Source organism: Dicentrarchus labrax, unplaced genomic scaffold, assembly GCF_905237075.1.
Source record: "Dicentrarchus labrax unplaced genomic scaffold, dlabrax2021, whole genome shotgun sequence".
NCBI lineage: Eukaryota > Metazoa > Chordata > Actinopteri > Moronidae > Dicentrarchus > Dicentrarchus labrax.
Window position 1 is genome coordinate 12,014,687 of NW_026136722.1, and position 22,599 is coordinate 12,037,285.

Here is a 22,599-nt window from a genome sequence, read left to right on the forward strand (position 1 = left end):
TGCCATTGATATGCTGACGCCAGATGGTGCTTAAGAATGCATTATGCGTGTTGCTTCCTGTCTAAGTCAGGGAAAAGTCGTTTTTTATTGCCACTGAAACAGAGTGATTGGGAAGCCCACGGAAATAAAACAGTTGCAATAGGTTTGTGTGAGGAATAAAAAAAAAATAACTCTGGCAATCTGTGTAGCTGCAACAAGGTTTGTGGGAACACTTGAGAATTTTACATTATGCATGAAGCAGCTTATGATTTATAGCCGACTGAAGGTGTGGTATACAGGCTGATGCACACTTCTGTTTGCCCCGTTAAAAAAAGAGCTGCTGTTCTTGCTCATGACCTCTGCTAGATCAATGCGTGAGCATAACCTGTCTTGTCAGAGCAGTGAGCCCATTTCTTGTAGGTCATGTTCATGTTCACACATTAACACTCAGGATTCAGGCTGTTGGAGGGCAGAGTAGGGGAAAAAAGCATGGCCCGAGGGTTCAGGATGGTATTTTCATTTGATGCTCTACTTTTCAGTTTGAGATCTGGATGTTTTTGAAGAGTGTATGTTTTCTTTCTTAGGTCAGGTCCACAGCAGGAGGTTTTAAGTATCATCCTCCATTATACAGTCTGCCTGGACGTAATTCCTAATTATGCTGATGCAGACCGGGAGGAGTATTTTACCCCCAACAAAGGCCAAGTAATTAACACCAGTGAGGCTCTAGTCTGAGTTCTCTCTCTCTCTTTCTTGCTAACTCTCTCATTGTTGTTGTGTGTGCATCAAAGGGCTTATTGTGTGATTACTTGTGTGGATTGGGGGTTTTGTTGTGAGAGGTTTCCTTAAAGAAGACCAAAATTGAGTCTTGTCTCACTCCATGCAGCTTTTCTCCCGAGATTCTTGATTTTTGTTGTTGGCATTTTCTAAAAACTTGAGAAGGTTGCTCGTGGAGTCCACAGTACTGCCAGTGGCAAGCAAAAGTTTCTAGGTGTCCCTGAGCAAGAGTACCTTAACTCCATATATGTTTGCATCAGCATACTCTTAAGGCACAATTTGGAAATGACTACAATCAGCTGAATCCATGTCTCTTGGTTTGACTGCAGCAGAAAACGAAGAAGAAGCGGGATGCTCCCCTCTACACAGACCTTGCCTGCTTTAATAGAATACAAACCCTGAGCCCATTCCTTTGCATCAAACAGGTGGGACGAGGGATGGTGACACCGAGAGAAGGTGTAAAGATAAGAAGAGCGGAGAGGAACAGAAGGTAAATGTGGCAAACAAGGAAGCGCACATGTGTCTGGAGAATAGAGAATGAGGGCGGTTGTCTTCACAGATCACTGGCAATTGTGTATTTTGTCACATCAAATTTGATGCAAGACCTGTCTGCGATTGGTCGTATCCCTTGCCACTTGCGGCCGCAGTTGCACAAGCCAGTGATGTTGTATACATGAAGGCCAGCCCTCCTCCCTCTCAGGGTGCTATAAATAGGGGAGGAGAAGCCTCGGGCTCCCAGTGTAATGAGATTAAACCAAACCAGCCTCAGCTCCCAGTGTTTTATTGAGCTTTATTTCAGTTTCCATTCTGTGTTTCAATATGTATAAGGAAGATATTGAGTGTGGCTGCTTCTGCGTGCTAGACCGAGTCCATGTAGGAACATTATGTGAACATAATGTGTAAAGACTTGTGTGAGTATGTGTGTAATGTCCTCATTCTGCACCCCGCAGGGCATGGCACATCTCCTAAAGATGTGTTAATCATGATGGTAAAGTCACCATAATGTTGTGCCGTCACGAGGCTCCAACCGCTGGCTTGAAATGGTCATGAATTTCTCACTTTGCCTTCTGACTTTTCCAGCAGTTTCCATATAATGCCTGTGAGGCCCATCTTCGGCTGCCGGTGGAAAAGTGACAGTCAACCGCAGTGCACAAGGCTTGTGCAACGCTACTTTTGAATCCGGATCTGTGAAAAGCATACAGAGAGCCGTACTGGCACAGCCATTGTGGCCGATCGTCTGCATGTGAGCATGTGCTGGTGTGAATGCTTTTGTGAGACGGAAAGTGTCTGGGGACATGCAGAGTGGGAGACATCCATTCTGTTTGGACATACTGCTGATTCTCACAGCCCATATTCTCAGCCTCGGTCTGCTAGACTCTGACTGCCTTTTCTACCACGCCGCTCAGGCATCATTACCCAATCACAGCTTCTTCCTCCATCATTTTGCCATCAGTTAGGGAGCCCTTGGCTGCCCAGGTTCACTTGATTCCCTGCTGATAAATATATCTGTTATTCATCTCCTGTTTCTGCTCCCATTAGTAGGGAACATGACATTATCAACATCTGCATCTCTAAGACTCATCACAAGAACACATTCATCAGTGGTCAATGAAAGAAAAAGATAAATGGTGATGAGGATGAAAAAAGACAGCAGGAGCAGAACATTTAGAACAGAGGTAAACACAGTAATGCATATTACTAAAAGCAAAAGATATCCATCTTTTACAGTTTTGTTGACACATCTCTTAGCTTTGATTTGGTGTAGTCAATACAGCAAGCTCTCCAGATGCCTTTGATCAGATTTAGATAACAGAGTGTATAGGTGAGTGGGCAGGACATTTCCGTCAGGTTTGGCCACTACAGTGTGACAGAACAAAGTCAGACAGATGCTGAAAAGTTAAAGCTGTTGGCGTGATGTGATGTGATGTGAGGAAAAGAAGTGGAGAATGGGCCAATTTGATTTTGGGAACATTTTCGGAGTCTAAAATTATGGTGCTTAGGCTTGAAAAAAAGGGACAATATGAGGGACGAGAGGGCAGTGAATGACATAAGAATAAAAATGACAGACAGATTGACTCATCAGACAAGCATGTCGCATTCACTACCCTGCTGCAGGGCTATGGCCCTGAGGCAGTTTCAGGACAAATGAATCCACGATAATCCTACCTTTTCCTCACTAATGATATCTAACTGCTATCTAATCACACTCATTTCCTTATTGTTCTCTAACTAACATGATTCTCCTGGTTAATGCCTATTACAACAGCACTATAATTGGAATACAGTTTTGCTAATTGTCCTTTATGGTATTTAACTTTCAATATACTTTATCTCCAGGGATGTAATTTACATACATTTTAAATATTTAATATTATTCATCTTCTTTAGGTATAATGCTTAATTGTATAAATTCATGGTATGCATCATAGTAAGTGCTTTCAAAAACAGGGTAATTTGAAGCAGTTCAAATTCAGATTTCTTTAATAACAATGGATAAAAGGACTATCTGTGATGTGAAAGCAAAGTGATTATTTAACATTTATATTTAGCTCTGAGAAGCTTTAGCATCATGCAGCTCATTGTTTTGGGTTTCCGGCCTGGAATTTGTTTTGGTTCACTTTCAACGCTCTCATTATTTTTGGCTACACAGTAGGCAGCTGTTTTCAGCAATATAGCTCTAAGTGTTCCCAAGCTAGATGAGATATATCACCAGCATGTTCTGGATCTACCCTGGGGTCTCCTACCAGTTGGATGTGCCTAGATGTGCCCTACAACCAAAGGCATCCAGGTCAGATGCCTGAACCACCTCAACTGGCTCCTTTTCACATGAAGGGGCAGTAATTCTACTCCGAGCTCCCTCTAGATGTCTGAGCCCCTTACCCTCTCTCTAATGCTGAGCCTACTGTTGCAAACTCATTATGGCCACTTGAATCCGAGTTCTCATTCTTTTGTCACCACCCAATGTTCATGACCATAGGTAAGGGCTTCTGTAAAAGTAAAACGTTTCATATTGCTGCTTGTTTTTCTAGTCGTATCAACTGGACCTTACTTATGACTGCATTACTTTCTAAATCTGCTATAGCACTGCCATGGGATCCAATATGATCCAATATAATATAACAATACAGCAAAACAAAGAGGGAAGCAATTCACGTGTGCACTCACTTTTGTTCAGCCACCTCATGAATGCATTATAGGACAATTCAGAGCATCAAGCTAAATGGACCATTTCACCGTGTGTTCAAATCAACCTTGTATGCTTTCTCACTCAGCTGCACCCGGCCCATCATTTGTTTTTGCACCACATTATATCAGTAATTATCCATCATTCCAGGGTAATATGCAGCCAACCATCTTTGTGCTGGGCAATATGGATGACGAATTGGATGCCAAGACTGCTTATTAGTCTGCCTTTCACTTGTAGATTGGATTAAATATGACAGAATTTGAAATTACAAAAAGGATATGGAGATTTCCAGAGCATGAATCGCACGATGATTAATAGATAGAGAGACAGATAGACAGACAGACAGACAGACAGACAGACAGACAGACAGACAGACAGACAGACAGATAGATAGATAGATAGATAGATAGATAGATAGATAGATAGACAGATAGATAGACAGACAGACAGACAGACAGACAGACAGACAGACAGACAGACAGATAGATAGATAGATAGATAGATAGATAGATAGATAGATAGATAGATAGACTTTTACATTAGTCAAGAGGGGCAGACTGAGTGTAAAGACAGATTGGAGGGAAAGATAGTGAGATGGTGAGGAGGAACAGAGCCACAGTGACACAAAGGTAGCTCTGGATGACTCACACTCTCTTCTCTCTCTCTCGCTCTCTCTCTAGTCTGGATTAAAATAAAAGAGGCCCAGCAGCCCCAGCCTGCAGAGAGGGAGTTACGCACTCTATCTCAGAGATAGGGTGATGCGCTAAAAATACCACTCCTTGTGTGGGCTTGTTGGGGAGGGAGGGGGGGCCACAGCATGGGGAGGGAGGTTTATGGATTTGGTGGTAGAGTAGGGATGCCAGTGCTATCACTACTTTCCACAGTCCAGTTTGATTGCATTTCCAGCTTCTCTCAGCCTATTTCTTTTCTCATCATCTCTGCTCCACAATGTGCACTAATTGGGTTTTGTAAGAACACTCTTCCACTTTCTAGGAATGTTGGTCAGTGCAATTAAAATCTAGTTCATTAACCAGAATTCAGCTGGATACCTCTTTTATCTTGTTGACCCTCATTCCTTCTTTCCATCACACCCGCCTCTACGAGCGTCGCCTCTCCATTAAACATCAAAAGCAAATCAATATCATTCTATTGCTCTCGCTGCTGCCGAACACTTACTATCCGCATCGAGGAGTTTGTCTCTCAACTCCTAATTTATCTGGATGCGAGTGGCAGGAAACTAAACAGAGCACCAATTGAACACGTCTCTCCATCTGTCATCTCTTAGGATGCTTCTCTGTGTCAGCTGATCCATCTGTTTAGCCCCGCTTCAGTCTCCACAACAGCAGACGGGAGGAGAAATACAGCGGAACTCCCGCATCACAAACCTACAAGGTGCTTTTTGAGAGGAACAATGCTCATTAAACAAACAGTTCCTCTGGCTCTCCCCCTGATATTATAGGAATCAGAAAACTGGTTATAAAAAGAACTAGGTGTTTGGAGTCACGATTCTTAAATACTTACCTTTTACACTAAACGGCCTCTGGGGTCGCAGGGGGGGATTTACATATAAAAGGGTAGGGAGTTTTATGGAGCAAGAAGGGTGAAGAGTGAAGAGAGGAAAAATAAGCAGGAGAAAGATGGGTTTCTGTGGTCCTGGGTATGCCCAATTGCTGTTGTAATAATTCAGTTTGCATGTAGCCAGAAAGGGGAGAGAGAGAGAAAGACACACTGATAGGCAGAAAGACTGACGCATAAAAGACACAAAGAGAACGAAACAGAAAATGATACATGCCGTGCTGACCTTGTTGCCCCGTTTCTAAAACATGCTGCAGAAGTGCAGCAGAAAACAGCAAAATATTGTGCTGAGATACAGTGCAGTTAGAAAGAGCTTTTTCATTCCTTTGGCTTTACTCCAAGACAGTGACGGTTAAAGTGGTCGCTTTAAGAATCTTTGGAGGTGTATTGGATAAAGATTTATAGCTCTTTTCATACAGCGTCCCGCAATTTTAGGACAATACAGCAGGAAATGTATCCTTAATACACAGACAAGGCAACCAATGATTTTTTATGTCCAAATAGTGAAATGATCTTGACTGGCCTGGTCAGTCATCTGACCTCAATTCAACTGAGCATGTGTTTGACTTCCTGAAGACCAGATTGAAGGCAAAAAGGCCACAAAACAAGCGAAGATGGCTGCAGTACAGGCCTGGCATAGCACAAGGAAGACTGTGAAAGATTTGCATCTACATGTTAATTAGAAATACTTTTTATTCTGACTTGTTGAATTACTCTAAATTTGGGGACTTTGTATAATTAAAAAAGGCAACATTGTCTACACTGTTCATCTGATGTCAATGTAAACAGACATTAATATTATTAAAGATATTAAAGCTGAGTCCAGATTTTAACCTTATGGTCAATGTTTGAAATCAAATCCAACGTGCTGGAGTACATAGCCAGCACAGCAAAAAATGTTTGAATGTAACATAAATCAGTTGTGTGCTATGCAGGAGGCCATGTCACAAAATTGCATCTAAACAGAGTTGAAAGTCAAGCAACCTGTGAAGCCAACACAGCGGTGACAGAATGAGTCGCTCTCCACCTGAGGAGAGACTCCTGTGAGTTTTCGGGAGTTCAGAGATCTGCTGATGGTGATGTGAAGTGACGGACGCCTGTGGTGGGTTTCGAAGAATACAGAGAGTAAGACAATCTGCAGAGCAGCAGAGCCCAAATTGCTCAGGTGAAAGAAAACACTATGTTAATAGCTTCGTGGGTCTAATGTGAATCACTCAATCCGTGTGGAATTTATTTTGTAAAGTGCATTAATAGATTAAGAGGGCTGACGGTGGCTATCCTTTCACAATGTGGAGGCCTTGTTGCTTCACGGAATAAAGGATGATTATCCTGTCTAGTGTGGCCCATAAAATAAATCCCTTTCCTGTGGCTTTTGCCAGGTGTGTGATTGCGGCCAATCCCTCTGGGTTCTTCCTGAAAGACATGTGTTCTGCACTTCAGAGGCTGAGGCCAGCTCTCTGTGTTCGGGCACCCGGAGTTGGGTTGGCGATCCTGTGGGCAGGATTATCTGCTGTAATCCTCAGCTCTCTGATCTGACCACAGCGCAGTGGAGAACTGGATGGGTGGGAGAGGCTACCCGTGGAGGCAAACAGGGGAAGGGCAACGAACTGAGGGCTGAGGGAGGTCAGGGCCACTGGACTGTAAAAACATGCATTATAAAAAGAATCACTAATTTCTACTACCAGACATTTACATTCTGTGTCGAATGAACAAACAGAATTGTTTGGACCACTTTGTCATTAGTTATTTTAATGTAATACTCTTAAACTAATTATAAACCTAAGCTATCAAAAGCAGCAACTGTTCCGTAATGGGTACAGATTTACTTACATTATGCACAGCCTCATACAGTCCAGTAATAGTACTGAAATGTGGATCTCACTGCAGCTCTAGTGACTTATAAACTGAGAGTGTGGGGGTAGGGCTGAAGTGGATTTGAATTTTCATCAGGGTTAGTATTGTTTTCATTTTTATCTGAAAAAATATCTGTGACTCATCTGAGATGCATGCATGAAAAGACTCAAAACAAGCCTCCATCATGCAACTGTATTCAAACTGGATAAAGGAAGGGTTTCTGGAGAGCTTTAACTCAAACACAATGTATGCTGGTAAGTATGCTAATAAGATAACAATGTTTCTTAACCAACATAATTTGATGAGTATAATGAGTGTTCAGCAGCCTGGTTGAAAGAAGTCACGAAGCTTGAATACATTTTTGTATCTAATTACATCAAATTAGTGCTAAAAGATTAGTTGATTTCACTAAAGATTAGATTTTACAGTGTGACTACCTGTCACTGTCACATTGGCAGCCTTTTCCAGCAGTTTATTCCTGCTCTAGGGTCCTGTCTTGTATTTTTCTCCTCCTCCATGTATGTCATGGCATTATTCTCATCTTGGCTCTGTGAAGCTCCAGTGGCCAGATGCTCTCTCTTTGCCCATGTGGCGTGGCGCCAGCTCTTTCCCTTCAGAGCTTCTGCTTCTTGTGCATCGTACTGTAAATGTCGACATTAAAATGGAAGCAGGCTTGAGCGTGCCTCTATCTTTCCTTCTTTCTTGTGATTGCCTGACAGGCACAAAGGGCAAGCTGAGGCAAGCGGAGATGGCAAGCCTGCTCTGGACATGTCATTTGAGATGTGTCAGTTACGGGCATGTTGCCCTAAAAGCATGCCCCAGCCTGAGAGAGCTTCATAATGAAAACCCTTAATGTGCTCGATAGATCCACGGATGATTCAACCGCAGCAATAGAGTACAGCTGTGATTATATGGTCAGCCTATAAAAGAAGAACCCTTTCCCAATTTGCAAGTCCCTGCTTCTCTTCCCTTCAACTCCCCTCACTGCCACCCCCACACTGGTAGCAATCAGCCAGGTGCTAAATGCCTGGGTGAGGCACAGCTCATGGGTGGGTGGGGGGTGTAGAGGAGGAGGGGGGTGGGGGGGTTGAAATTGCACGTGGAAATAAGCATCTGTGCTTGCTTGGCAGAGGAGGAAGCGGGGGCAGGAAATAACTGTCATTCTCTACAGAGGCTGAGAGTACGGACTGTGTGTGTGTCGTGGGGAGAGAGAGACAGAGAGAGAGAGAGAGAGAGAGAGAGAGAGAGGGTGATGGACTCAGGCAGGTTAATCATTAACTTAGTGAACTGAAGAGAATGAAGAAAAGAGGGTGGGGGGAGAGATTGACTGGGAGTGTATTTTTTTTGAAGTAGCTTAAATGAATGAGGGTTGGATCATCCCCTCAGAGAGGCCTGATTAACAGGCAGCATTCAGTTAGATGGAGGGAAAGGAGAGCCGACACCAACCAGACTGTTGGGAAAAATGCTGATATGGCAGCAACTACCCCCAGCCGGTGGCTTTTATCATGGTGATTGTTAATGAATAATCGATGGTAAGAGAGGGTCAATGGTGGGGATGTATGTAAATCTCCTCTACACTCTCATATAGACTTATAGGTTTAATTAAACTAATCGCTGCATTGACTCGGGGCTCCAAAGCCCCTTTGAAGCCTGCCGTACTAATGACATGAAATCAAGCTCCCCCTTTTGTTGCAGAAATGTGTGCAGAGATGAGAGAAAATGAAGGGCTGCAGCAGAACAGTCCAATTTTCCTGGCTTATTTTGCACACAAGGACTTTCTGTAAGAAGGTGCATAGTGCTAATTTAATAAGCACACTACAGTAATACCTGTGTAAGATTTCTCTACCTAAATTCATTTCAGCTTGATGGTACACAGCTATTACACGTGATGAATGAACCTTACATTTTCCGAGTCAGTGACCACATCTCTCAGTCATGCAAAATAAATCGGAGTTGCGTTGTTGTAAATGACCTTAGTATGGTCCTGCATACTTTTGATTGTTTGTGTTTCATGTTCATTTCAAGTATTTTCTTAAGGCTCTGTTTAGAAAATGTTTAATAATAGTTTTTATGAGTTTGAAAACAACTGTGTGTAAGCTAGTAAAATTGATGTATTACCCCAATGCACTGCAACTCTGTTGTGCTTGACAAACAGTTAACATTCCTTGGTTAAATTAAAAGTTTGCTAGCCTGAAGAAATGCTGTGTTATTAAAGTGTGTTTTGCAGTAACTGAAGTACACAAGGTGAAGCATGCTTGAATAATGTAGATTAAAGCTGCATTTCATATCAGGGGCGGATCTAGAGAAATATTCATGAGCTGACAGGGGTGAGATGGAGACTTAAAGGATGGCAGACATAAATATTGATTTAATCGCAAACAGTCACATACATCAATATTTGCTTGGAAAAGCCCACAAATCAAGATATTTTAACTTAAAAACATTACATTATTGTGGCATATTTGTAAAGGTGGAATTAAAAAATTAATACATTTCCAAATCTTCAGACATTTTTCCAAATACGTATCTTTTTTCATTGAACTTAAGCCTTAAATGACTTGACTCAAATGTGGCCACAACATGTCATTAAATTAATTATTGTTTTTTTAAATTAATCTTAATTAATGTGTTAAATTTGACAGCATTTGACAACAAACTACTTGCCTATAACACTCTTGTTAAGTTGGGTTCAAAGGGTAAAAAGTGGTATTTCCTCAATGTGTATAAATAGTAACATTAATTCATGTAATCATCAGGATGTTAAACAGCAGTAATATTTTGTTTTTGTTTTTGTTCTCAGCTGATTTTGGGGGCTACAGTACCGTCAATAAAGCTTTTGTGCACCATCATTTGCACACTAAGACCATCAGTAGCTGCATGTTGCACAGATGTCAGTATATCCATTACCATAGGATTGTCTCTGGCATGCGTCACTGAGCCCAAGTGAATAGTTAACAGAGTGAGACAGTTCAGGTAGTTGGGCTATATGAAATACAGCAGCTTTAATGTGCTCCTCTCCATCCCGACAGAGACGGTTTATTATCTTCCACAAGGAGGAGTCACTCAGCTAGCACAAATCCCCAACCCTTCTGAAACCTCTGATCATCATGTCATTGTCCGCAGTGATACACTCCAGGGACTCTGCTTTCACATAATGAAACCAAGAGAGCTGCCCACAGCCCATCTTATAATCACCCTGTGTGCAGCGTGTGTGTACATGCATCTAGTTTGCCTTTTTATAGTGTTTGAGTGAAAACAAAAGAGCTCATCTGTGTGTGCGCTTAAGTGCAACATGGGGGTGTGTTTTTGCCAGCGTGTGTGTGTGTGTCCACGTGTGTGTGTGTGTGTGTGTGTGTGTGAATGTGTCCACGTGTGTGCATGAGTCACTTTGAGAGGTTTCACCAGCTATTATTGAGCTGGGACTCTGTATTTAATAGGAGATAGAATAATTGTCTCTTCATCAGCTCTCCAGAGATTACAATAGTAACTGTCATGTGAATTAGAATTCTTGACATTTTCCCAAAGTCTGTCTTTGAAAGGCACTGTTCAAACAGGCTGTATGTGAGGCCTTTTCATAAGTGACTTTCCAAGACGAGCTCAGCGCCCTTCCCCTGTGCGTCATAAACAAACGATAGTTAGTCTCTACCAGGAAAAGAGGGGAGTGAAAAGAGAGACTCAGAAGAAAGGGTAAACTACTCAATGTAAAAGGCAAGAGGAGAGGAGGAAACGGCTTGACAAGGCATCTTATCTTTACTGTGTTCTTCGCTGTGCTCAGGCTTTAAGCTGCTAGCTGAAAGGTGGAACACTGAATTCAGCAGCAGGTTTTGCTCCTTGCTTTTTTTTGTTAGCTGCAGAAAAAGGCTGAGGGAAAAACAGATACTATTCACAAGTCATCTCATTTGTGTTCTTATTTGGTATGTGCAGAGTGTATATTCAAATTGTGACACAAAGTTTGAATATCTTCTCCGTGTCTCCCAACTGTCACAAATAAACACACAAATACAGGTTGTCACACAGACGTGCTGGCACACACAATCACTCTCTCTCTCTCTCTCTCACACACACACACACACACACACACACACACACACACACACACACACACACACACACACACTATTAGACAATTTAAAATGTCTAATCTGTATTCCAAACACTGACAAAAGGTTAGCCCTGCTACCAAAAACATAAAGTGTTTGGAATGAGTTTTCCACTCAGACAAGCAGAAATTAGATTTAATGAAGAATCAACAGCACATGATGCTGTAAAGTATGATCTGTTTTAATTTATTCACGTAACATCAGTACATCTACCTGCAGTGCAGACATTAAAATAGAAACAATTAATAATAAATAATTAACATGTTGACTAATTACTTACATATACAAATCTGAAATACAGGACTGGAATATGCCATCACTCACAAGTAAACTGACATTTAAAAACAAATTACCAAAAAAGTACCTACCTTTCTGAGAAATTCTTATGCAATACTGATAACTTACTTCACCAGGAAATTGCCACAATTGCAACAGTGTTGTTTCCAAATGCCATTTTTGGTAATTCATGGGTTAATGAGGTAGTTACAATGCTATTAATCAATACACGCTCTTATGAAAGTAATGAATGACACCCCAACTGAGCTACCAGCAAACCTGATACCTGCAGTGGTTCAATAGTTCCAACAGAGCTTTTATTAACACTGCAGTCAAATATTTCTGCATTTTGAGTTGAACTGTGTTGCAAAAGCAGCCATGTACTGTTTGAGAAACCATGTTTCAAGTGTAAAAAAAAAATAAAATCCAGCTTGAGGCTGTCTAACGTTGCCTTCTCTGATGTCATGACTAAATTAGTTGTGGTTGACCTAATGTACCTTGTTTGAAAGCTTTTTCGTGGTCTAATTGTTGCTCATGGAGAAAATTAAGGTAGCACCATGTCTGCTCACATCTAAAGGCCAAGGAAAGTGCTGTTGGTGAGCAAGGCTGTTGATGTCAAAACACAAAATGTTTTGGGCGCAAACCTTGCACACTCTTTAGTAGAACATGTAAACATTTACACAGGGGTATGAGTCAACCCGTTTTTTTCCCCCTGGCTTTCTTTCTCTCCTTTCTCCACCTCTTTCTGGGTTGTTTTCTATCGTCTCTTCAAATCCTCATTACACAGGCTCTGTGTGTTGCTCTAACGTCTGCTGTCTGTTACTCTTACTGATCAGCCTTCCTGTTGCTGCAGAGGAACTGTGTGCAGAGAGATAAGGATAGTGAGAGCACATGCTTGCATTGGGGAGGGGGGGAGGAGAGAAAAAGTAACTGATACAATGTAAAGGGCGAACGGCTGGCTAATTAGGAAATTAACAGAGATCGTCGCAGGTTTTGCAGTTGTTTTTGCAGCTCTGGTGTCTCCAGGGTTGTGAATGTGAGATGGCAGTCACAGCAATTTGGACACCAGATGGGGACAGAGGTCAGTTTTGAGCTGGACTGTCCCAGCAGCTGGAGCTGAGGTGGTGAAATATCAGAAGAGCTGTGAGTGCGAAAGGAACAGACAAACAGCACAGGCAAGGATTAAGGGAACCTGCACAGATCCAGAGAACAAACTGAGGATGTGGAAAGGGGTGAACTGGAGTTTCAGCATCCATGGCCTGAGGATCACAGCACAGGATATGCATGCTGATGCACTTTGACTCCAACAGCATGAGACACGTGGGAGAGCAGGACTGAAGGGAGGATCGGGGCCTTGTTATTAGATCTTGCTCTAGATTGAGAACAGTTTGCGCCACGTACTGCAGGTCCAGACGCGAGTCGACGCACTAAAAAGTCGATGACGGGGGGGGACTGCGTGGGAGGGAGACAGCCAAACAGAGCGAGACAGCCGGTTTTAAGTGGAGGCTGGGGGAGTTTTCTTTAACTGTTCGGCTCCACCAGGACCAGAGCTCGCAGGGATGAGTCAGAGGAAGCTGACACGACAGCTGAGGTTGTGGGAGAGTCCTGAGGGTCCACCTCCTGCGCCCTCTCTCACCTCACCTGTGTCACCGGTCGATCAGACTCGCGGACACGGGGGCTCTGCTCTGTTTCGGCGTATGAAACTTAACCGCAGTATCCAGGAGCGCAGACGCTCATCTCACTGTATCTGCAGGTACAGTTCTGCATCCAAGCCACTGTTCTATAATTTGATCCTCACTAACCTCTCCTTCTCTTTTGTCTTTTCTTTTCTCTATTAAAAAAGAAGCGGCAGTGCTATGTGCTTGTTCTGCATCAGTTCAGGTGAGGTGTGAGCACTATAAACATATGTGCAAATGTTTTCTCCCTAAAGAAGATTTCAGAGTAAATTATTCCATGCACACACTCTAATAACCTTAGTGAGATGGATTAGATTTGGGGAAGAGCTGAATTCAGAATGCAGAAGTCTCATAATTACTCTCAAAGTTTGCAGAAAAAATAAAAATGGGGATTAGCACATACAGCTTGCAGAGTGCCCCCCTGGCAGACATTTTTTATGTGTTTTTCATTACTGGGAAAACTTGTTTAATGATAATTTGATCTGCAGCCTTATTCACAAAGCCTTCTGGGGAGAGGAGTGGCTCCTAATTGGCCAATTTTGAAGTAAATTCTAAAAATATCACACTTCATGCTTAATTTTAGAAGGCAAACAGAAAATCGCTCAAAACTATGTTGACAACAAAAGTTTGAGAAGTTAAGGAGACGTGGGGACGTGTTCTGGAGATAAAAGTTATCCTACATTAAAAATAGATGCATCTAGACTGCAACCTGCTTCCCTATCTGTCCTTGTCATCCCAGTATTTGACTGCAGCCTGAAAGTGACAATTATAGATTCATATTATTGTATATGGAAGTCTTGGTTTGTAGCTGTTTTACTGTATAACAAACCCAGTAATTCAAGCAGTATTTCCCCCCCCCACAAATATTGTCAGATAAATTGGTATCTGTCTGTACTGTTATGTAAAATTTTCCATCATTTTCTTGTTATATGATGCCAAACTACAACCTTATTCGATCAATACTTACTTAAGAGCAAAGATCAATCTCAGATCTCTTCATCTCAGAAATAGTTGGAGTTTTGTTGAGGGCTGCTGGAAAATAAAGGCTTCATGACTGCAGGTGTTGGTGAAAAAGAGACGAGTGTAACCTGAGAACCTTGTTGCCGTGTCCCCTTTGGCTTAGCTCGCCTTTGAACGGATCTGGCAGATTAGGTTCAGCCCCGTGTTTTGTGTTTAATGTTAATCAGCAATGTGCTGGCCTGATGCTGTGTGGACAGATGCTGTGTTTCATTTTTCAAATTATATTTTTGGGTTGGACTTTGTCCTTTTTTCTTTTATTGCTGATGTTTCCTGATGATAAGCAGTCTTACTTAGTGGCTTTATACTGGTCTTCATACTTTAGATGTCGTCCAACAATAGATCTGAATCCAAATCAAGAATCTTCATCACTGACGTCTTCAGACAGACAGCTTTGGCCCAGAGACAGGCTGCGGTTGATGTGGCTCATTTTGCTCACTTAAGCATGACTTGCTCTAAAATATGACTTGTCAGTTAAGTGTAATTCTCATGGCAGCCCGGTGGCAGTCTGCCAATCCAACGGCACCAGAGTCACAGCTGCATGCGTACATGCTGTAGCATCTGTCACATCTCTCTTTCTTCAACTTCCTCCCTAAGAAACATTAAAGGAGGGTGGACCTCATCACGGGTGATTAGGTGTTTAGGTGTTTAGGCTTTGCTTGCCACTACCTGTGAGATAAGCAGCAGTGAAACAAACATTAAATGTAACAGATGTAAAACCAATTTCCTCCGTCCTCTCTAACCCTTCAGCTTCGATTCCGAGAATGGTCCCTCGCCAGGCCGCAGTCCCATGGATTCGCAGGCGAGTCCTGGGTTGGTGCTCCACCCTTCTTTCCCCCAGAGCCAGCGCAGGGAATCCTTCCTGTACCGCTCAGATTCAGACTACGACACGTCCCCCAAAACCATGTCACGCAACTCCTCCATCAACAGTGAGGGGTAAGCACAAGCCCATCATCCTGGATCCATCAAGCAGCAGAAAAAATTTAAACATGTTTTTTAAACCCTGCAGTGTCCACTCACACACACACACACATCACTAACTGCACATTATTCCAATCAACACAGTGATGGTGGTGATTGTAATTATGCAATCATTATGCTAATGAAATCATGATGAATCCTCTTAGCATTAACTGTTGTGCTCTGTTTCCTGGCTTGTCTTTCAGTATGTTTAAACCACCCAAAACCTTCCATTTGTGTATATCAGGACTATTTCTCTGTTTAGATCCAAATAGGTCTCTGTAAACATACAGCTGACAGATACAGCCTCTCATATAAACACTAATACTGAGCGCATCAGCCTCCCAAACCGCTCACATTCATCTCATTCTCTGCTTTTTGTTTTCATCTTTTATCCTGTAGGCACGCTGAAGACATGATTGTCACCCCTTTTGCTCAGGTATGTTTTCCTTGTGCACCTTGTCTGGCAGGTTTAATTGCTGTAAATGACTAGAAAAAGTGGCTAATTAGTGCAGTGAACTTGTCCCCCCATCCCATCTCCCTCCCTCCTCCTCCTCCTTCTTTCCCTCCTACACTGTCCATCCATCCCCCAGGTGTTGGCCAGCCTACGAACCGTAAGAAGCAACTTCACCATCCTCGCCAATGTCACAACACCCACTAACAAGTCAGTATCATGCTGTCAAACACCCCTTCCCCCCACTTACACTCGTCACGACTGCCTGCTTAGTTTGCAGTGTGTGTTTGCTAATGTCTCCTTCTCCTGGCTCCCGTGGGAAACACTTTTGCCATCATGATTAACCAGTTTATGATTATCACACTATGCTCAAGGAAAATATGATCTGCATTATCTGGCATCTCTCCAACTCGCTGGCTGAGGACTGAGTGCAGCAAACACCATGCGTCAGATGTATGTCCCTGACTCTGTACCCAGACGATGGAGACGGTCAATAACCCTAAAATTATTCTCCTTTGTAATGCAGTAGACAGAAGGAGCTCGAGTTGGCAGGCTTTTAGCTCCACGTCAATATGATATATAAAGCAATGCACCACAGAATTATCAGCATCTATAATTATGCAGTGTTGTGCCCTGAAAATGCCTCCCTCACTACACAATTATGAAACCACGAAGGCTATTTGAAAGGAGAGTGGAGCTCATGCTTTGTCTTTGACTATTTTTAGATACTTGAATATTTGAAGTGAAACTGGGGAATTTTATGCACTTGCGTTTTAATATAGACATGTACTCATCCCTTCGTCTCTTTTAGGGGAATATAAATGAATAAAAAAAAAATTAATATATCCTCTGTGAGCCAAGCCTTTTGTTGCCTCATAATCTAATGCTGAATGTGTGTTGAACCCCAGCAGGGGGCAGCAGTGTGTGCTTCTGCCTCTGATGTAATGATGTGTTCATCCACAGGAGGTCACCAGTGACAAGCCAACCCACTGTTCCCCAAGCTACACTCTCTGGTATGTTGTCAGCTAATTAAAACTCTTAGTCCAAAGAGTCCCACAGTCCCCTCACACAGCTTTAAGGACACACTAAGGCTCCCAAACTCTCCAAATGCATCATCAGTAATGAAAATGACTGCAGAACAGCACAGAATATCGTATGGCTATTAAAGAGGATTTTTTAAATTAACTTCACCTACTGCATACATTTTATGAGACTGGATATATTGTAATCGTATTATATCTTAATTATATATTGCTAAAGCTACAAAATATATATAAGTTGATGAATTATTTGCTGATATAAAAGTTAGCTCTCTGTTCATAAAGACGTTCAAAGGACATATGAAAAACTTAATGTTCACCTTCACTGCACAGAAACTGAGAGAAAATGCTGTAGTCTACTGTGTTTGTTAGAGGACAAAATGTAACCAGTTGTAAAGATGTGTAGAGTGTAGAGTGCCTGACATGAACATTTTCATGTTGTTTTAACCATGCTAACCATTCAACGCTTAATATTAGAGGCACAATCAGTAATATTTTGACAAATATATATATATACATAGAGATATATATACACACACACACACACACACACACACACACATTTGTGTTAATCAGCTGATAATAATTTCAGTGTGCAGAACACATATACATTGTTCTTGTCTTGGTGCTCAGCCCCACAACTGTACAGTGATTTCTGTTCCTAAATGCAATGAAGTAATAAAAATAATAAAAGGGGGATTCAGCAGTGTTGCGAGTCTTAAGAAAGCAGAAAGTAGTGTGTATAACAAATTAAACATTATTTATCAGAATACATACATTAATTTGTCTATTTTAAAATACCTGTCAGTTGTAGATGGATTGTTCTCATATGTTGTCAATAAAATTTTTTTTGTGTTATTCAGCTAATCATTATCTAATATATATGCCATTTCACTATAAATATTATACTTATATAAAACAATATGTTTATATACATACATACATATATATATATATATATATATATATATATAGTGTTGTTACATATATGAGATCATAAGACTATATACTATGGCATATCACATATTCAGAATTTTGTTGGTGTGTGTGTGTGTGTGTGTGTGTGTGTGTGTCTGTGTACTTCCCAGAGGAGACATACCAGCAGATGGCTCGGGAGACTCTGGAGGAACTGGACTGGTGTCTGGACCAGCTGGAGACCATTCAGACCCACCGCTCAGTCAGCGAGATGGCCTCAAACAAGGTTCGCACCTGTCCACACACAAACATGTTCACTTGTACTTTCACTGTCCATGCTTGGTACTGAGCTTCTTGATGAACAACATGTGTATTTCATGGTTCCTAGTTGTATCACTCAGTGTACAAAATACATCATGGCTAACTTCCTGTCTAAGCTTCCACCCTACAAACAATGGAGCTCCACAAAGGTAAATTATTAAAGTGAACTGAAAAAAAATGCATATAAAACTTTTGGTCATAAAAAACCTTAATCTGGCTTATCCAGCCTTGTCTAACACCTGTCACATTGAATCTTCACACATTTTCACATAATATTGTTTAGGAAATTACTCATTAGCTGTTGAAGTAATCACGTGCTGCTTTTTCTACTGTAGATTGTGACAATTTTCAGATAGTTGTTAATTAGTAGTAGTCATTTTAAAAAATATTTGTTTCCTGGGTTTATTTGCAATCTTGTGGTAGTAATTGTATAGATGAATTATTGATGTGGGCTTTACCACATATGTGGTCAACCATCTCTGGGTTTTTATGGCGTACATGATGTCTCATTAAGCATTTGTCTTTATAACTGCAAGAGATGCAGCTGTGCATTTTGCATCGACATGCCTGTATGTGTGCACATGGGCCTGCTTGTTAAGAATGCATGCATTTGTATTTGTGGGGGCACAGAACAGAGAAGGAGAGGGAGAGAGAGAGAGAAAGGTGGGAGGGAGGGTGACAGTCTATGGAGGACATGGGAGGGGGGGACAGGCCCTGATGCTGATGTCTCTGCTGTAACCTTGGTTGCTATCGAACAGCAGCAGGGTCTGCCCTTCCCTTTTAGTCATTGGCTTGCCACTCTGACCACAAGCCATGTGGTTTAGGCAACAACCAATGAAATAGAGGTGATGCTCCTTTAATAGTGTTTTGTCTTAAAGAGACAGCATCCTGTACCTTGTTTTATTCTATAAATTCTTCCCGTGTTGCACTTATAATCAGTCAGGCTTATGATGAAAAGGCAGAGGGAGAGATAACAGGAGAGTATTCAAAGGACATAATTTATGTCTGTCTGTCTGTGTGTGCACATTTATGTAAAATATGTGTGCAGATACAATGTGCAGAGAGAAGTCTCCTGGGGTAAACAGAGTCTCTGTGAATATGTTGCTGCCTTTTAGCAGCCGCAACTAAGCTACAGAAATCCTCCGCACTGTGCCAACATGGAGGTACACATGAATATTCCCACTCAGTCTCTCACTCTTACTCACACCCTCGCTCACACACATATTTTCGACAGACGTACATGCTGTCTTGTCGCACATGCGCAATCAGGCTGAGGCAAGCACAGACACACACACACACACACACACATGCATGCGCCTGCAGCCACACTGCCTGATTAGCTTGCGAGAGCTGTCTACAGCATCCAGGGAAATGGCGCAAGAGGCAGAGCATTGGAGGAGGAACGGCAGCCTAAAGCGGCAGGATTAGACCTCTGGCATTTTGTCCAGCTGAGGCATGGATTGACTTGGAGCAGGGGACCGGGCTACGGAGCTATCAGGAGGCAGCCTGACTGACTTTGGACTGACTGTGTTTTGCTGGGATTGGTGTGAGACAGCACAGGCGGGCTGATGCACCGGTAGGACTGGGCCGGGCCTCTGGATCCGTACCGTGGGGGAGGGGCAGTCGACGCAGGGAGAGGGAGTCTGTTTTTCCAGACCACAGCTCTGGTGTGATTCTTCAGCCTGACCGTCTGCTACAGGCCTGCCTACATCCCTCTCTGTCTTTTTCTCTCTCTCCCTTTCTCATCCTCTTCATCCTTGTTTTTCTCTTGCTATTATCATCTGTTTCTCCTTTCTTCCTTCTCCAATGTTCCCGCTGTCATCCAAGCTCCCTTCACCTCCATCATTCGATACTACAGTCATCTTTCTGTCCTGTCGTCACCACAACTCCATCCCTCTCACCTTCATCATCTAAATTTTTTATTACTGTTTGTCAAGCATCTCAGCTCTCTCAACATAATTTTTTCGTTTACATCTCTCTCACATTCCCACTCATCTCTCCCATCGGCTCCTCTCTGTGCCCTTCAGACGGTCCCTCGCTTCCTCTCCTTCTCTGTTTCCCTCCATCTTCCCTCTTTCGGCTCCCATCCACCTCTACTTTGCAGTGACTGTACATTTGGGTCAGTCTGCTCAGCAAATGGGATGAGATGTAGTCTCCACAGCAGCTGGATCCAGGGGGCTCCTGGTCTGCCCATCAGGGGGACCCTCATCTTCGGACCACACTGAGGCTGGAGCCTGACTCTGGACTGACTGGGTGGCCTGCTTTGGGGTGCTGCATGTAGGCAAGGACAGTCTGCACCAGCAACCCCTACCCTCACCCCCTTCCCCCGTTCCTTCGCCCCCTCTCGGGGCAGCCGTCACTCTGGAGTGTCCAGGCTTGACTGGCTGTGGCCTCTCCCCACACACCCTGACGACGCCCTCATGCCACTGGGGCACACACAGTGCCCCCACCCCGCTCCACTATCGCACCTCCTGCCTGTGCCATCGGCCCAAACCACCCGTAACCCTCAACATGGGTGTAGTGGAAGCCATTGACCCAGCTCCATCCCCCTGCCCCTCGCCTGTACCAGGGGGCTACCGGCTGCCCCGCTCCTCCAGCTACAGCCCCCTGCAGGGGAGGGCAGGGGCAGAGCTGGACCTTGGTGCAGCTGCTGGAGGGGTTCTGGACGGGGGTGGGACGGCGGCGGAGCGCAGGACGCCCTTAGTGGACTTGTTCTGTGAGACCTGCTCCAGGCCCTGGCTCATCGGTTGGTGGGACCAGGTAGGGCTCAGAGAGCTTGCAGGGAGCAAGAAGGCCTGGTGGTGGCCATCTTGGATAGATGCTGTGGACTCTCCAAGTGTCACTGCTACATCTATGCATGCATTAACAACTCATCTCCTTATTATGGTTATTATGTGTCTCTTTTAATCAAACACTCATGGTGTCAGTTTGTGAATTGTATGTGTTTATATGGGAGAATTGTACAAGGTGCAACATGAGGGCTAATTCATTTTGTCCTGAATTTATGAGGTGAAGGAAGGTTTTGTGGGGCTGACAGTGGCTTTGTGAGAAATTGTAAGTCAGAATATTGGTGAGTGTGTTCCTGTACATAATTTATACATGAATCCACTGAAGGGGAACAGGGGTAAAGGCACAGAGTTTATTAACTCTGCTCAGTTTTTTCGACATTGCAGCAGCACTGTAAACAAAAAGACAATATCACTCTCATTCTTAATCTTCCATATCTGGTCTACATTTCTGTCCTATGAGAATACACCAAGCTGCTTAAAATCTAAGAAATAGCTTTGGGACTGTGTGATGAGTAGTCTCGCTGTCTTTACTGCAGGTACATTGCAGTGTCACATAATGTCCGTTTCCATCCTCCACACCTGCGTCCCACATCCCCCGTCTCTCTCTCCTGCTACCCTGAGGCTGGCCTCAATACAGACTCAAGGAAGCCAAGTATATTGTCAGTGAAGGACAATGCTTATTGTCTCAGGACTGAGTAGATGTTTCTTTTTGTCCCTTTTGTCCTCAGATTTGCCAACATGCTACATCCATAAAAATGTATGAAGTTAGACATTGTGTGAGTTGTCGGGTTTGCATTAGATGTGGTATCATGTCACTGGCTTACCAAAACAAATTCTGGCCTTTCTCTTCTTGTTTTCTTGAAGGACATTTGGCACGTTAGGATATATGAGTTGCTTCTCTGCTGATATGTTTACAGTCTGAATCAATTAAATGTACATGTTATAGTTCAGAGGAGGGTTACAGTTAACATGTGTGTTATTTGGTTATTAATGTATGCTGTTCATGATCATAGACAGTTAGAAAAAATAACGCCTGGGTCCCTCACATATGCAGGTTTATAGGTGTGTGTGTGGTCATGTCTGTGCAGCGTTTGCATGTTTGCTTCATTAGTCAGTGTCAGAGGAAGAGTGTTGTTTGTCCTGGCACTCGGACTGGCACCGTGGAAGTGTTGGTTGGCAGCTATGACTCAGCGTTACAGCATTAGGGAAGGAAAGAACAAGAGAGAGCAAGAGAGAGAGGAGGAGGTTTGGGCTGAGCCTGCTGCCTAAGTGTGCCACTGGGCTTGACTTGCTTTCCTGGCTCCTGATGACTGATTCTGCCTGACTGCTTCTACGATTTGTTGTCAGAGTACCTATTTGCTTGGCCTATCGTGTAACGAGCACCAGTCTGGATGGGATGGGTGGAAAAGAGAGATAACTGAGAGGAAAAGACTGAAAGATAGTGGGAATGCATGAGGTGTGTGAAATGGCAGGAAGGCAAAGTGGAGCCTGTGACAGAGGAGGATTTTGGGGCTCAATAGCTGTGGCGGAGAGTGTTGTTTACCTCAAGAGGGAGGGAGGAGCAGATATAAGCAACAGAGAGACGTACAGAGGAAGACAGCAGAGGAGGGGAGGGTTGACCTTGGTAAAGGTCAGAGACACCTGCCTACTCCCTCAGATTGTCACCCAAGCAGCCACCGCTC

The 22,599-nt window shown here is 43.1% G+C and overlaps 1 protein-coding gene across 4 annotated transcripts in view; it reads left to right on the forward strand.

Moving 5' to 3' along the window:
* The window catches only part of pde4a (phosphodiesterase 4A, cAMP-specific), a 40,947-nt gene that overhangs the window by 8,676 nt on the left and 9,672 nt on the right, over nucleotides 1-22,599 (forward strand). Inside the window, exons 1-7 of one of the 4 annotated variants that reach the window (XM_051386761.1) lie at nucleotides 13,384-13,498; nucleotides 13,589-13,626; nucleotides 15,189-15,374; nucleotides 15,801-15,837; nucleotides 15,992-16,062; nucleotides 16,816-16,865; nucleotides 17,981-18,093. In XM_051386761.1, coding sequence (XP_051242721.1) covers nucleotides 15,229-15,374; nucleotides 15,801-15,837; nucleotides 15,992-16,062; nucleotides 16,816-16,865; nucleotides 17,981-18,093 — 417 coding nt within the window. In that variant the 5' untranslated portion in view covers nucleotides 13,384-13,498; nucleotides 13,589-13,626; nucleotides 15,189-15,228. Of the gene's footprint in view, nucleotides 1-12,572; nucleotides 13,499-13,588; nucleotides 13,627-15,188; nucleotides 15,375-15,800; nucleotides 15,838-15,991; nucleotides 16,063-16,815; nucleotides 16,866-17,980; nucleotides 18,094-18,838; nucleotides 20,889-22,599 lie in introns of those variants that run through there. The other 3 variants (XM_051386760.1, XM_051386759.1, XM_051386762.1) reach the window with 3 other exon arrangements.